This window comes from Gopherus evgoodei, chromosome 11 (genome assembly GCF_007399415.2).
Source record: "Gopherus evgoodei ecotype Sinaloan lineage chromosome 11, rGopEvg1_v1.p, whole genome shotgun sequence".
Lineage (NCBI taxonomy): Eukaryota > Metazoa > Chordata > Testudines > Testudinidae > Gopherus > Gopherus evgoodei.
In genome coordinates, this window is record NC_044332.1 from 19,906,188 (window position 1) to 19,921,816 (window position 15,629).

Consider the following 15,629-nt stretch of genomic DNA (forward strand, 5'->3'; position numbering starts at 1 on the left):
CACAGGGCAGGCCCAAGACCTGGAGCCAGGCTCCCTGCCGCATGACCAGGCCCGTGGCCAGGGTGCGTGAGGCTGAGTCCGCCACATCTAGGGCAGCCTGGAGAGAGGCTCGGGAGATCAGCTTCCCCTCCTCCACCAGGGCCGAAAACTCTGACCTCGAGTCCTGAGGAAGGAGCTCCATAAACTTCAACATGGCTGAACATGTTATGATCATATCAGCTTACAATTGCCTGTTAGTTGGCAATGCGGAGCTGTAGGCCTGCCGTGGAGTACACTTTTCTGCCAAAGAGGTTGAGTCTTTTAGCGTCCCTGCTCTTTGGTGTTGATCCCTGAAACCCTTGATGCTCCCATTGGGTGGCCGCATCCATCACCAGGGAGTCCGGGGGAGGGGTGGGGTGGGTGTACAAGTGTTCGTGCCCTTTAGAGGGGACGAAATAGCACCGCTCCCTTCTCTTGGCAGTAGGGGCCAGTGAGACTGGCGTTTGCCATAAGGTGCGGGATGTATCCACTATGGTCTTTATCAGCGGGAAAGCCACCCTGGATGGCCCTGAGGGAGCCAGGATGTCTACTACAGGGTCCGCGTCCACCTCAATTTCCTCAGCTTGGATTGCGAGGTTCTGAGCTGTTCGCCGGAGCAGTTGTTGGAAGATTCGAGTGTCCTCCAGGGCCGGTGCCGCAGCCATGCCCGAGACCGCTTCGTCCGGGGAGGAAGACGAGGAAATTACATGGATCGGCCCTTCCTCCGGTGCGTGCAGTCCTTCGGGGTCCTGCAGCACATGGTATTGTGGTTGCGGGGCCGGTTCTGATTCTAAATGCGGCACTGTGACTAGTACCAGGGTCGCCAGTGAGCGGCTTGGCGTATCGGGCAGTGCCTGCTGAACCCGAACTGTAGCCGCTGCTGGTGCAGCTGCCCGGCTAGGGGGTGCTGAACTTGGATACGGCACACCTCTGCCCAGCAACAGTGCCGGTGGAGGAGGCAGCTGCACCAGGGCCACCGATGCCGAGGAGACCGAGGCCGACCTTGATCGAGGACCAAACGCCTGGCCTTCCAACTGTGGTAGGCCCAGGGGGTCCAAAATGGCCACTGCAAGGGCAGATGCCATTGCTGCTGCCACTGTGGGTGACGCTGGTGGTTTGCCCCCGAAACCGATCTCCTGCTCCACGATCAGCTGGAGTGGTAGGAGTCTGCCTCTGAGTCTGAAGTCTCTGAGTCCGAGGACCTGTGGGGGGCAGCACCCGGTGCCGTTGGAGAGCAGTGCTGAGGTGGCGGGGAGCCTCTTATCTGGTCCGGTGCCGCCTTAGAGGCACAGTGCGGGAAGGGAGGCGACAGCATGGCCAGCTTGCCCCTCGATTGTACTGGTGGATGGGCAGCGGTAGGCAACTCTCTACGGTGCGGGGAGGCTGGCGCCAGGAGTCCCATCAAGTCTGAGGCCGCCTTGAATGCCTCTGGTGTCGAAGGGAGGCGCAAGTCTCCACTGAGGTCCGGGGATCTAGGCCGGTCCGGACTCGACCATCCTCTCTGCGGTGTGGGAGTCGACGGAGCGACCAAGGGCTGTAGCCCAGCCTGTCCGCTTGCACCCGTGGACGGCGTCGGCCTCGGGTCCTGGTGGGTTGACCGTTCCCTCATTGGCTTTCTCTTCTTAGTGGGCACCGGCGACGGTGAGCGGTGCCGCACTGAGGCCAACTTCCTATGACCCGACTCCATCCGGTGCTGGGTTTTAGACAACTTGGGCTGGGCCCTAAGTCCTGATACCCGTGCTGGGGTGCTCCACACCAAGGAAGACGTGCTAGGCACCGCCTTGGCCGGTTCCGGGTCCGAGGGTAGCCCCAGGGCAGCCTCCATCAGGAGGACTCTAAGTCTTTGAGCTCTGTCTTTGAGAGTGCTCGGGCAGAAGCCTCTGCAGATAGAGCACCGGTCCTTTAGGTGGCTCTCTCCGAGCACCTCAAACAAGCAGAGTGCGGGTCACTCTTGGGCATGAATTTCCCGCAGTCCTTGCAGAGTTTAAACCCGGGGGACCCAGGCATGCCGCAGCAGGCAACGAAAACTTGGGGGGGGGCTCCCAACTACCAAGAACTACATACAATGACCTAAGTAAACTAACTATAATGTAACTATATACACAGACTATACACAAGGATAGGACACTGCTAACTTGCTATGCACAAGAGAAGTTCCAGCTAGCCATGACCAGTGGTAAGAAGGAACTGAGGGGATGGAGGGTCAGCAGGCCCCTTTACAGGGCATTGTAGTGGCGACACTCCAGGGGGCGCCAGGGCTGACCCTACGGATGCTGCTAGGGGAAAACCTTCCAGCTGGTGTGCACACGGCGCGCACACAGCTACTTTGAATGGACATGAACAACCACTCGAAGAAGAAACAGTTCTTTTCAGATCACCATTTCAGAGTCACGACAAGACAAGGAAGCACTTGAAACCAACATTTTAGTAATTTCACATGAGGAAATTTATACAATGAAGAAAGTTTCAGATATGTGGTCTTATATAATCCTGTCAAAATTACCCTCATTGCGATTTCTAGTGTCTCCTTTTTGTTACCATTTTAAACATGAATTTAGTGTTTGTGAATGGTAACAGACTGACTTTACGCGGTCAAGAGGAAGAGAAGTGCTCTTTATACAAAGTCTTATGTGCAGCAAGAGTACATGTACTCATTTTCATAGCAACAAATATAACTTCTTAGTGCTTTACACTCTTGTTTACACTGCAGTCAACAAAACTAAGAGCAAACGGGATTCTATTTCATCTTGTTCGTCAGAACCATTTTTATTACTTTCCAGTCAATTGCACTTATGCAAACTCTTTCAAGAAACAGGGTTGCCCCAGTGTCCCAACAGAGACATTAGCTAAAGACAGTGGACTGCCAATATGTAATAACCTTTATTACTGATAATTTGGCGAGATGAAGTAACTCAGTTTGACTCAGAACCCAAGCTGGGCTTTAAGGCATGGCAATTAGAATATCTTTTTACTGGTAAACTGAACATATGTGATAAACAAAATCATCACTGGCAACAGTAGGCATGGAACCCAAAAATGCCATTAATACAATGACTTTTCAGAGCAGATACACAATTTTCAATCAATTTTAGCAAGACTTTCTTCAGTGCTATAATTCTATTCCAATGTTCATGGGAGAGAAAATACTGAACCTAAAAACAGCAAATCATTTGTCTTTCCATGCCAGAAGAAAGACAAGAAGTAATGGATGTGGTTTAATTAGGATTCTGTTTTATTCACTTAAAATATTGGAGAGTACCCAGCAACAAATTGTATAGTGGAAGAAGTCGGGTCGGCTCCCTGCTGTTCCAGATATAGGAGGCCCCAAACTCCCCTACTCAGCACCTTGAAGGGATGCTTTCCTTTAAATCCTTTTCCAATCCATTTGATCCAACAACCGCATCCCTCCTACACCAACTACTAATCATATTCAGCAAATCATAACTTTTCCAATGACAACTTAGAATTTGTCCCTAATCAGCAATTTCAGGCTACCATCAACATTGTTTTGTGAACTTCTCCAAAGGTCTATTGACTGTGAGCCACTGCTTTCAACTGTCAGATGGTAAATATCTGGGCAGAATTTAGGAACAGTCACTATTAATCTTTTGATAAGCAATTAAAGATGACTCCGAGAAAATCAGAGTAGCTTCAGAAAACAGCATTTGCTAAAGAACACATTTAAGGCATTAAGTATACATTCCAACCTATTCTTCCATCCGTAACTCTCTAGGCAAGTCTGAAATGCCAATATTCAATATGTATTTTGGCAAAATATTGTATCAGTCAGTACTGGAAAGGGTTTACACTAATAATGAGTGCATTAGATAATTTCTGAGCAGTCACCAATTTTCTGCCACCTCTTATATTAAAAATATCTTCAAAATCCTGTAAGAGGAATCTCTCAGATTATTAAATTGGCCTTCTAAAAGATTTACTATTTATTGACAAATTTCAGAAGTGAAATTGCAAAAGGAGCCCTCAATGCTTCCAAATTGGATTTCTGAAAAAACATAAGATTCCATACAATTCTAACTTGGACTTGCAACTATTCTCAGAGTATGTGTCTAGTAGACTTTTAAAAACTTGATTGGAAAAAAAAATCACTAAGTTCAACACCACTGACAAATGGTTTTGGAAAGAAATGGATCTTAAATATTTTTAAAATACTTATTCACCAGGAGTTAAACATTCAGAGCACTAGGCAGAAATCATGTCGCGTCAACACCCACCGGGGGTCTTCGTGATGCTTTGTTTTAAACAAACAGTTGGATTCCCCTGGTCCGCACAGATTTTAACTCCAAAATCTTGTCCCTTTAAAACTGGCCTGTTGCTTTAACATAGCAGTCCCTGTTTACATCTGGCAAGTTCACAAACCTGACAAACTGATTTTTTAGAAGATAGTTGCCTAGACTCAAGATTTATATTTTAACTAATATCAGTAACAGCAGTTGTGATGGCATTGTTAAGATGCTGAAATTCATCCCATTCCATAAATTGGTAATACATAGTTCCAATTCTGGAAAGTTATACAATTGTGCTGGCACTTTTGGAGCTGGCTGTTTGTTCCCATAGCTTGTGATAAGAGACAACTAACTAACAGTGGTTCCAAACTTTTCCTGACAGAATAATGCATGGGGTGGGGGGTTCCAATGGAGGCTATATTGGGCTGGCTCACACATACTCTTGCAGCTTTGCTAGGTGCCATGGGAGCTGTGGATAGACGCTCAAGACTTTGGGTTGCTCTGGGGGCCCTGCAGCTCTGTACACATCACAAGCCACCCATTGGGTATGGTGTTGGAGGGAGAGGGATATAAAAGGAGGACGACAAGGGAAGTGATCAAGAACGAAGCACTATTTTCACTCTACCCCAGCCACCTGGATTAATCTCCGGCTCACCCAGCAGAAAACAATGAAAGGAACATTTACCTTGTGTAAGGTCTCGGTTAGTGCTGTGCCCATCCCAACTACTGCTACTTCTTGAGCTCTTTATGACAACACAACAGGAGTATCTTGATTTATGACATTACAATTGACAGATGGCAATTTAAAAACTGGCCTAGTATACAAAGAATTATTTATTACAAAATCTTACAAAATCACCCCTTCAGCCACTTTGGCAAGTTTTCAGGCTCCAATATTAGTTTTGAGAATTCTGAAGCCATCAATGTTCTGTTTGTGAACTTGAACAACTAAAATAAATGTGGCATTTAGATATGTTTAAAATTATAAATTGATGTTTATATAATAAATGTTTTTAAGGTTTTAAGCTTTCTGCCTACTAGTAAACACTATACAAGTAAAAACCATGACCTAATTATGAGAAAGGGATGCTTTCCTGATTAGGGACCTATAACCTGAAATACTCAAATTACTTTGTCAACTTTAATCTCAGTGCTCAGATTAAGTTTGCAAGGTTGGCATTTAGAAAAAAAATAAATTAACTGATCAAATTTGGCATTTAAATCAGTTGAACAAAATGAGTATGGATCTCCAGAATACCACTTTTTAAAATTAAGTGTCTTTTCGGAAGAGAACTGCACTCTAACAAGCACGCAATTTTGAAAAGTGTTCCTACTTAAAATGCTAGGTGGCCTTATTCTTCAAAATATTTATTTGGAGAGCACTTGTCTAATAAATTCTGGCTGACAAGACAGCCGAGATTCAGTTCTTCCTTGTTTAGAATTAAAGGCAGATTAGCTCATCCTTATCTCAGATTTTGTACAACAGACTGTTTTCCAGGCCTAAGGATCAGTCTGAAGTGATCAACATACCACTCTGAAGCATAATCATGTGTGAATTGAAGGAAGAGGTGGACCTGTGCCCATTCTGAAGCAGAGTGGATGAAGCAGAGCAGCCTGAATTAAAATCCTTTGGCTTTCTTGTACACATGAAGTATGCCAACTAGCACTAGAAACAGTACAACTGGCATCTTTACACTGGACATGAAAAGCAATAAATACTGTAGAAGTCTTCTGCAATTGAGAATTTATATATATTTTATTTTTTAAGTCTTCCAAGAAGTTCATCCTGCAATAGGAGCTATAATCAAAGCTTCTGGACAAGAATTATCTGTATTCATACAGATACGGTTTATGAAATGAAACCAAATTTGATTTTTAAAAACATATGGAAGTTGAACTATATTTGAAAGACAATATTGTACCATTCATACAATGGGATTAATTGGTCTTTGAACACTGAAATTCAAGCTTGCATATATTAAGCGTGCCTTTCCAGAGAACTTCACATATATGAATTTAAAATGCTCCTGCCCTGTAAATGATTAAACAAATGGCAGACAAATGAAAAATGATTGTGTCATTCATAGTTGGGGGTGGGGGGGGGGGCTGTTCTTTTTATTTTAAGAGATCGAACAACTGATATCCTTGCAGATTGACAGCAGCCCAGCACAGCTGCCAATGTCCCCAGTTAAACCTTCACTCTTATGGTATCACTGTTTCTCACGAAAGCACTGAAAATGTCCTTCACATGAAATGATAGTCTCAACAAAAGGAGCACATATTTAAAAAGATGCCAAAAACTCTGAAAAAAATATTTTTAGCTACATTTTGTTATACAAATGCAGCACTGAAAATGTTGGCAGATATACTTCCGTTAGCCTTTAGCCTTCTGATAGGCACTGGTAATTTTGCACTTCTTTGTAATAACAAAGCATTTTGCACTTGTACTAGCGGCGACAAAATAAACTCACATTTCAATTAGTATAAATGTCATGTATTCTCAGAAAGAAACAGACAGTTGGAAATGTGATGGCATTCCTAAAAAAAGCTGCTTTATATAAACTACTGGACACAAATATAACAAGCTTTTCACATATGCAGCATACAAAACTGATCAGCCTGGACAAAATAATACTTTCCACTTCTACAATGCCTGCTGTATAAAGATCTCAAAGCTCTTCACAAATATTAATTAATATATTTATTTTTTTACAGATTTGGAAACTATCACAAATTAATTGACTGCAGGAAGCCTGTGACAGAAGAAACAGAACCCAGACTTTCCAGCTTTTAGCCTCTCTCTTAACCACAAGGCTTGCAAGATTTGTCATCTACTACCCCAAAGACTAAACCTGCTACCCTGGGATGAAAAATACCTGGCTGCCATACGTCTTGCAATTTAAAGCACTGTTCTCGGCATACTATATAACGACAACATATCTAACTGCATTCTGTTAAGTACATTTAAGAAAGTGGAACCTACTATGTCTCACCTTTGTTACTTTCTTTCCCTTCTTGGTTTCACTCCTCTCTTTTCTTTCCTATAACAGATTATGTCTTCAGTGTCAGCTTCCATTTTAACTTCTCTCTATTCATCTCCGTTTCTCTCCTATCTCCCAATCTCTACTTTCTTCTCCCATGCTTCCCCCGTCAATCTTTCTAAATACCACACTAGCCTATTTTAACTTGCATCAATCACTTCCTTCATCCAGGACAGGAAATTTTACCAAATAATAATAATAATAATAATAATATAATAATAGCCCGAGTACTATACCTATTAGTCAAAAATTGATACAAAATATAGTGCCCACCATTGTCCAGCAGAAATGCCTAGGTGAGAAACCAACCACCTCCTCCCCCAGCTATTGGAAAAGCCAGGATGCTGGAATTTCTGCCAGGGTGCTGTCCCAAAATCCTGCTCAAAGGGTTTCATATCCTTTTCTATCAATCACAAGCCAGTAGGTCTCTGATAAATCTGTAGCATGGACTGAACCCATTCTGGTGGCTAAAAGGAAGCAGCATTTTTGTCAGTTACACTGTAGCTCACTGGTTCTGAATAGCACAGGTTTTACTCGGCTGCCAACAAAGCTACAAGCAGTGGAAAGCTACTTGCAGATTTAAGACTTTGTGGACAGAGAGGGAAAGTGATGCACGTTTGTGAGATAAACTTCATAAGCACAAGGGGTAAACACAAAATTTTTTAAAACAGAAGCTGAAAGCTTTTAAGTGATCGAACAACTGATATCCTTGCAGATTGACAGCAGCCCAGCACAGCTGCCAACGTCCCCAGTTAAACCTTCACTCTTATGGTATCACTGTTTCTCACGAAAGCACTGAAAATGTCCTTCACATGAAATGATAGTCAACCTGGGAAAGCTCAATGATCTAGTGGCTTTCTCAAGTCCTGCTTAACCACAAGGCCTATGTCACTTATGAATCCAACTTTACTTTCACGTTTCGAAACCAGACGAAATTGTTTATTTCATGTCATTTTAATTATATGCAAATATTAAAATTAAATACATAACTGATGTCTTGACCAACCAACATCTTACTTTGGCAACACTACTGGAAAAACAGGCAGGTCTTAAGATTCTTCTTTCCCACAGAAAGTTGTATGATCTTTCTATTACCTTGCAACATTAAGTGTTGACTTGAATTGCCTTTGTAAACAACACTAAAATATCAAGCACATATAGACTTGGGGTATGTCTACACTACAGGATTATTCCAATTTTACATAAACCGGTTTTAAAAAACAGATTGTATAAAGTCGAGTGCACGCGGCCACACTAAGCACATTAATTCGGTGGTGCATGTCCATGGTCCGAGGCTAGCGTCGATTTCTGGAGTGCTGCACTGTGGGTAGCTATCCCGTAGCTATCCCATAGTTCCCATAGTCTCCCCCGTCCATTGGAATTCTGGGTTGAGAGCCCAATGCATGATGGTGCAAAAACAGTGTCACGAGTGATTCTGGGTAAATGTCGTCACTCATTCCTTCCTCCGTGAAAGCAATGACAGACAATCATTTCGCGCCCTTTTTCCCTGGATTGCCCTGGCAGACGCCATAGCACAGCAACCATGGAGCCCCGTTTTGCCTTTTGTCACTGTCACCATGTGTGTACTGGATGCTGCTGACAGAGGCGGTACTGCAGCGCTACACAGCAGCATTCATTTGCCTTTGCAAGATAGCAGAGACAGTTATCAGTTGTTCTGTACCATCTGCCATGCCATTGTAAATTGGCGATGAGATGACGGTTATCAGTCGTTCTGTATCGTCTGCTGCTGTCATGAGTACCCCTGGCTGAGGTCGGCCGAGGGTACAAAGGCAAAAATGGGAATGACTCCCCAAGTCAATCCCTCCTTTATGGCATCTAAAAATAGAGTCAGTCCTGCCTAGAATATGGTGGTACAAGTGTACTACAGAACCGGTGTACCAGAGAGCACAGCTGCTTCGTGTCAGATCCCGCAGAAATGATGAGCTACATGCCATTCTAGGGGGTGCCCCTGCAACAACCCCACTCGTTGCTTCCCTGCTCCCCCAACCCTCCTGGGCTACCGTTGCAGTGTCCCCCCATTTGTGTGATGAAGTAATAAAGAATGCAGGAATAAGAAACACTGACTTGTTAGTGAGATAAAATGAGGGGGAGGCAGCCTCCCGCTGCTATGCTAGTCCAGGCAGGACAGAATCTTTTCTTTACACATGAAAAGGAGGAGGCTGATGGAGCTCAGCCCCCAGTTGCTATGATGAAGACGATTGCCAGCCGTTCTGTACCATCTACTGGGAATGACTGGGAGTCATTCCTATTTTTACCCAGGCGCCCCCAGCTGAGCTCACCTGAGGCCAGCCAGGAGCACTCATGGGATGATGATGATGATGAATAGCAGTCATATTGTACCGTCTTCCACTGGGGAGGGGAGAGGATACTGCTGTTCACTGCCGCAGCATCACGTCTACCAGCAGCATGCAGTAGACACAGGGTTACATTGAAAAAAAGTCAAGAAATTATTTTTTTCCCTTTTCTTTCACGGGGGGTGGAAGGGGGTAAATTAACGAGCTATACCGTGAACCACCCCGGACAATGTGTTTGACCCTACGGGCAATGGGAACTCAGCCAAGAATGCAAATACTTTTCGGAGACTACTGGGGACTGTGGGATAGCTGGAGTCCTCAGTCCCCCCTCCCTCCCTCCATGAGCGTCCATTTGATTCTTTGGCTTTCCGTTACGCTTGTCACGCAGCACTGTGCTGTGGACTCTGTATCATAGCCTGGAAACATTTTTCAAATGCTTTGACATTTCGTCTTCTGTAACGGAGCTCTGACAGAACAGATTTGTCTCCCCATACAGTGGTCAGATCCAGTATCTCCCGTATGATCCATGCTGGAGCTCTTTTTGAATTTGGGACTGCATCGCCACCCGTGCTGATCAGAGCTCCATCTTGAAATTCAAAAATTCGTGGGGCTTTTCCTGTCTACTTGGCCACTGCATCCGAGTTCAGATTGTTGTCCAGAGCGGTCACAATGGTGCACTGTGGGCTACCACCTGGAGGCCAATAACGTTGATTTGCTAACCCTAATCCGATTTCAGCGCTACTCCTCTTGTCGGGGAGGAGTACAGAAACCGGTTTAAAGAGCCCTTCATATCGATATAAAGGATCTCGTTGTGTGGACGGGTGCAGCGTTAAATCGGTTTAATGCTGCTAAAATCGGTTTAAACGCGTACTGTAGACCAGGCCTTGCAGGGGGAAAAAGGGAAACCTGAAAGAGTTGATACTATCAGGAACCTAAGCTGTGCCCATTTCACAGGAAAATACTCTACTCTGAGTGCTTTTCAACATCAACTCCTGTACTTCATTTGGTAAATAAGTAAATAGATTTTTTTCAAATACCTGGTTTTATATTTTACTTTACAGCTTAAATATATAATTATTTGAATTTACCATGTCCCATAATCAATGTCAAGAGAAAACTAGATTAAAACACAAATTCAAAATGGACAACAGGAAATGCTACTTTACTCATTAACAGGTAGAAACTACTGTTACAAACAGCAAGATTCAAAACAGAACAGAAAAAACAACATCTCTATTTACACTAGCTAAATATAAATTATAGAGACTATCAAATCTCATACTTCAGGGTATCTGTAAATTGCCGTATATACTCGATACATAAGCCGGTTCGTTTATAAGCTGACCCCCCGAGATGGATAAGTAAAAATGGAAAATTTTTATGACTCATTCATAAGTCGACCCTATAATTCAGGGGTCAGCAAACTTTGGCTTTCGGGATAAGCCACTGGTGGGCCGAGATAAGTTTGTTTACCTTGAGTATCTGCAGGCATGGAGGTAAACCTAAGTAAACAAAAAGTGTCCCAGCACGCCAGCTACTTACCCTGACGAGCTGGGACAGCAACTGGTGGGAAAATGGTTTTTTGGAGGGAGAAGCTGGGGGTCAGAGTAGTAACCCCTGTGACCACCGCCCACCATGACCATACCCCTAGCCCAGGACCCCCACACTCTCCCCATCCCATCCCTTCCCACCTTATCTGGGGAGGGCCAGGGAGGATGTCTCTGGCCTGGCTGGAGCTACTCCAGTAGGCTGGGCAGCACAGCCACAGCCTGCTCCAGCGGACCAGACTGGGAGGCATAGCCTCAGCATGTTCCAGGGGGCTAGGCCGGGTGGCACAGCCGCAGGGTGCTCTGGCGAGCCAGGAGGTGCGTTCACAGCCTGATCTGGGAGGCGGGGCCAAGCAGCACGGCTGCAGTCTGCCAGTCCTGGAGCTATGGGGAGAGCAGCATGGCCAGAAGTGGAGAGACTCTGGCCCCGCCTCTTCTCTTCTGGCTCTGTTAGCTGTGCTGCCTCTCCTCCTTGCTTCCTCTGTTGCGGGGAGGGGCTGTGTCCCGCCTCTCCCTCTCTGTATCCGTTCATAAGCCAACCCCCTTCTCTGGTGCTTTCCCTTTTAACTAAAAAAATTCAGCTTATGAACAAGTATATACGGTAATTACCAAATAAGGGTTGGAGATATATGTCCCAAGGAACAGCATTGTTCATTTTGCCAGATGCCTTATGAGATTGTTTGCCTCCATGTGAAATATGGACTAGACACCACTGACAGACAGCCACATTGGGATAGTTCAATGATCCATCTAATATGCTATTCTATTTACATTTTTTAAGATAATAAAAATTAAACAAAATGCATATGTAGTATGAAGGCAAAAGAAATCTGATAAACTACATTAATAATAAAGTGATATTATATTAATAATCTAAGTCAAACATGTGAGTCAGATGCAGTAGGATGCCCCACTGTTTTAATGCCAATCATCTTTTCTTATCCACACCATGCAGCATAACATCAGATAAACCAAACCCTTGTTGTATCTCCTGTATGATTTCAGTAACACATACTGGATGATATAAGTAAAAATTGTCTTACTTGTGAAATATGGTTGATTGAAGATTCCATGCGCCGAAGCTGGGATGCCTGGATATCCAGCATTTGGAGAACATTGTTGGCCAAAGTGTTGATCAGATAAGCTACACTTGCTAAGGACTGGGTTGTGTAGGCTTTGGTTTCTTCTAAGGCTCGCTGTTTATCTGCTGACTAAAAGCAGGAAAAAAACACATTTATTAAAAGAAACTGACAGACATGAAGGTTTGTCATATGAATTGCATTTGCATAACTCTTAAAGGACACGAATTTCTACAATTCTGCCAAATCAAGTCTAACTCATTATGTATTAAAATTACTATTTTTCTTCACCTAAAACTCTTAATTACCCCAAAAAGATTAAGTAACGGTTCTAGTCAAACAGAGATTCTTGTTTTTGAAAAGAAAGGAAAATTTTTGAAGTTGTTATATAATATCCTGTCTCAAGAAGACTTTGAAATACACTAGTACCACTACTAATGCTTAGTTTGCTTTTACACATGGGCTTGGCAGGATTCGGTTTAAATTGACAGATGTCTGCAAATGTCAATTTCAGCTGATACACTAAAATGAACAAGAACATGTCCATCAGCAACAGTCATCACAAGTGCAGCCCCAATCCGCCCGCTCTATGAACCTTGCGCCTCCAGGGATTGGATGTCACAGGCCCTGGAGGAGCACAAAAGTCCTCTGAAGCCCCACTGTCATGGGAGCGACTGAGCAGGGCTGTGACAGCAGAGCTGCAGAGGGTTCCCTGCACAGCCACAGGGCTGATGATACTGAATCCCTACAAGTCCAAGTTGCAGCGGAAGCTTTGGTCCTGGCAGGGCAGAACAGAGATCCCAACCAGGACTGAGGAGGAGGATGGCTGCAGAGGAGGTCACCTTGCTGCTGAATGGTCTCCCCGGTGTCTAGGAGTTTGTCCACCTGGCAGTCCTGGCCAGGGCATTTGCTCTGCCAAGCCAGGACTGCAGCCTTCCCTGCACTTTGTGCCTGAAGAGTGCTGCAGCACAGGGTGACATCACTGCCATAACTCCCACCCTTAATTTCATGCAACTGTGAAAATTAGAATTGTTAAAAATCAGGGGAAATTTTAAAATAAAAAACAACATCAATCATCAAAATTGCAACAAAATAAAAATCCAATTACATAAGAACATAAGAATGGCCATACTGGGTGAGAGCAAAGGTCCATCTAGCCCAGTATCCTCTCTACCAACAGTGGCCAATGCCAGGTGCCCCAGAGTGAGTGAATCTAACAGGTAATGATCAAGTGATCTCTTTCCTGCCATCCATCTCCACCCTCTGACAAACAGAGGCTAGGGACACCATTCCTTACTCATCCTGGCTAATGGCCATTAATGGACTTAACCTCTATGAATTTATCCAGTTCTCTTTTAAACGCTGTTACAGTCCCAGCCTTCAGAACCTCCTCAGGTAAGGAGTTCCACAAATTGACTGTGCGCTGTGTGAAGAAGAAATTCCTTTTATTTGTTTTAAACCTGCTGCCTATTAATTTCATTTGATGACCCCTAGTTCTTGTATTATGGGAACAAGTGAATAACTTTTCCTTATTCACTTTCTCCACACCACTCATGAGTTTATATACCTCTATCATATTCCCCCTTAGTCTCCTCTTTTCCAAGTTGAAAAGTCCTATCCTCTTTAATTTCTCCTCATGTGGGATTTGTTCCAAAGCCCTAAACATTTTAGTTGCCCTTCTCTGAACCTTTTCTAATGCCAGTATATCTTTTCTGAGATGAGGAGACCACATCTGTACTCAGTATTCAAGATGTTAACATACCATCGATACAAGATACTCTCCGTCTTATTCTCTACCCCCTTTTTAATGATTCCTAACATCCTGTTTGCTTTTTTGACTGCCACTGCACACTGCGTGGACATCTTCAGAGAACTGTCCACGATGACTCCAAGATCTGTTTCCTGACTCGTTGTAGCTAAATTAGCCCCCATCGTATTGTATGTTTAGTTGGGGTTATTTTTATCAATGTGCATTACTTTACTTTTATCCACATTACATTTCATTTACCATTTTGTTGCCAAATCACTTAGTTTTGTGAGATCTTTTTGAAGTTCTTCACAGTCTGCTTTGGTCTTAACTATCTTGAGCAGTTTAGTATCATCTGCAAACTTTGCCACCTCACTTTTTACCCCTTTCTCCTGATCATTTATGAATAAGTTGAATAGGACTGGTCCTAGGACTGACCCTTGGGGAACACCACTAGCTACCCCTCTCCATTCTGAGAATTTACCATTTATTCCTACACTTTGTTCCCTGTCTTTTAACCAGTTCTCAATCCATGAAAGGACCTTCCCTTTTATCTCATGACAGCTTAATTTACGTAAGAACCTTTGGCGAGGGACCTTGTCAAAGGCTTTCTGGAAATCTAAGTACACTAAGTCCATTGGATCCCCCTTGTCCACATGTTTCTTGACCCCTTCAAAGAACTCTAATAGATTAGTAAGACATGATTTCCCTTTACAGAAACCATGTAGACTTTTGCCCAACAATTTATGTTCTTCTGTGTGTCTGACAATTTTATTCTTTACTATTGTTTCAACTAATTTGCCCGGTACTGACATTAGACTTACCAATCTGTAATTGCGGGGATCACCTCTAGAGCCCTTTTTAAATATTGGCGCTACATTAGCTATCTTCCAGTCATTGGGTACAGAAGCTGATGTAAAGGACAGGTTACAAACCATTGTTAATAGTTCCACAACTTCACATTTGAATTCTTTCAGAACTCTTGGATGAATGCCATCTGGTCCCGGTGACTTGTTACTGCTAAGTTTGTCAATTAATTCCGAAATCTCCTCTAGTGACACTTCAATCTGTGACAATTCCTCAGATTCATCACCTACAAAAGCCGGCTCAGGTTTGGGAAACTCCCTAATATCCTCAGCCGTGAAGACTTAAGTAAAGAATCCATTTAGTTTCTCCACAGTGACTTTATTATCTTTAAGCACTCCTTTTGTATCCCGGTCATCCAGCGGCCCCACTGGCTGTTTAGCAGGCTTCCTGCTTCTGATGTACTTAAACATTTTGTTATTACCTTTTGAGTTTTTGGCTAGCCATTCTTCAAACTCCTCTTTGGCTTTTCTTATAATATTTTTACACTTAATTTGGCAGTGTTTATGCTCCTTTCTATTTACCTCACTAGGATTTGACTTCCACTTTTTAAAAAGATGCCTTTTTGCCTTTCACTGCTTCTTTTACATGGTTGTTAAGCCACAGTGGCTCTTTTTTAGTTCTTTTACTGTGTTTTTTTAATTTGGGATATACATTTAAATTGGGCCTCTATTCTGGTGTCTTTGAAAAGCATCCATGCAGCTTTGCAGAGATTTCACTTTAGTAACTGTACCTTCTAATTTCTGTTTAACTAATCCCCTCATTTTTGCATAG

The 15,629-nt window shown here is 43.6% G+C and overlaps 1 protein-coding gene across 6 annotated transcripts in view; it reads right to left on the bottom strand.

The window, feature by feature from the left end:
- The window catches only part of ABI2 (abl interactor 2), a 139,487-nt gene that overhangs the window by 59,764 nt on the left and 64,094 nt on the right, over positions 1–15,629 (bottom strand). For all 6 annotated transcript variants that reach the window (XM_030580458.1, XM_030580456.1, XM_030580455.1 and 3 more), the window contains exon 2: positions 12,209–12,376. In XM_030580458.1, the coding sequence (XP_030436318.1) occupies positions 12,209–12,376 (168 nt within the window). The remainder of the gene's footprint in view (positions 1–12,208; positions 12,377–15,629) is intronic.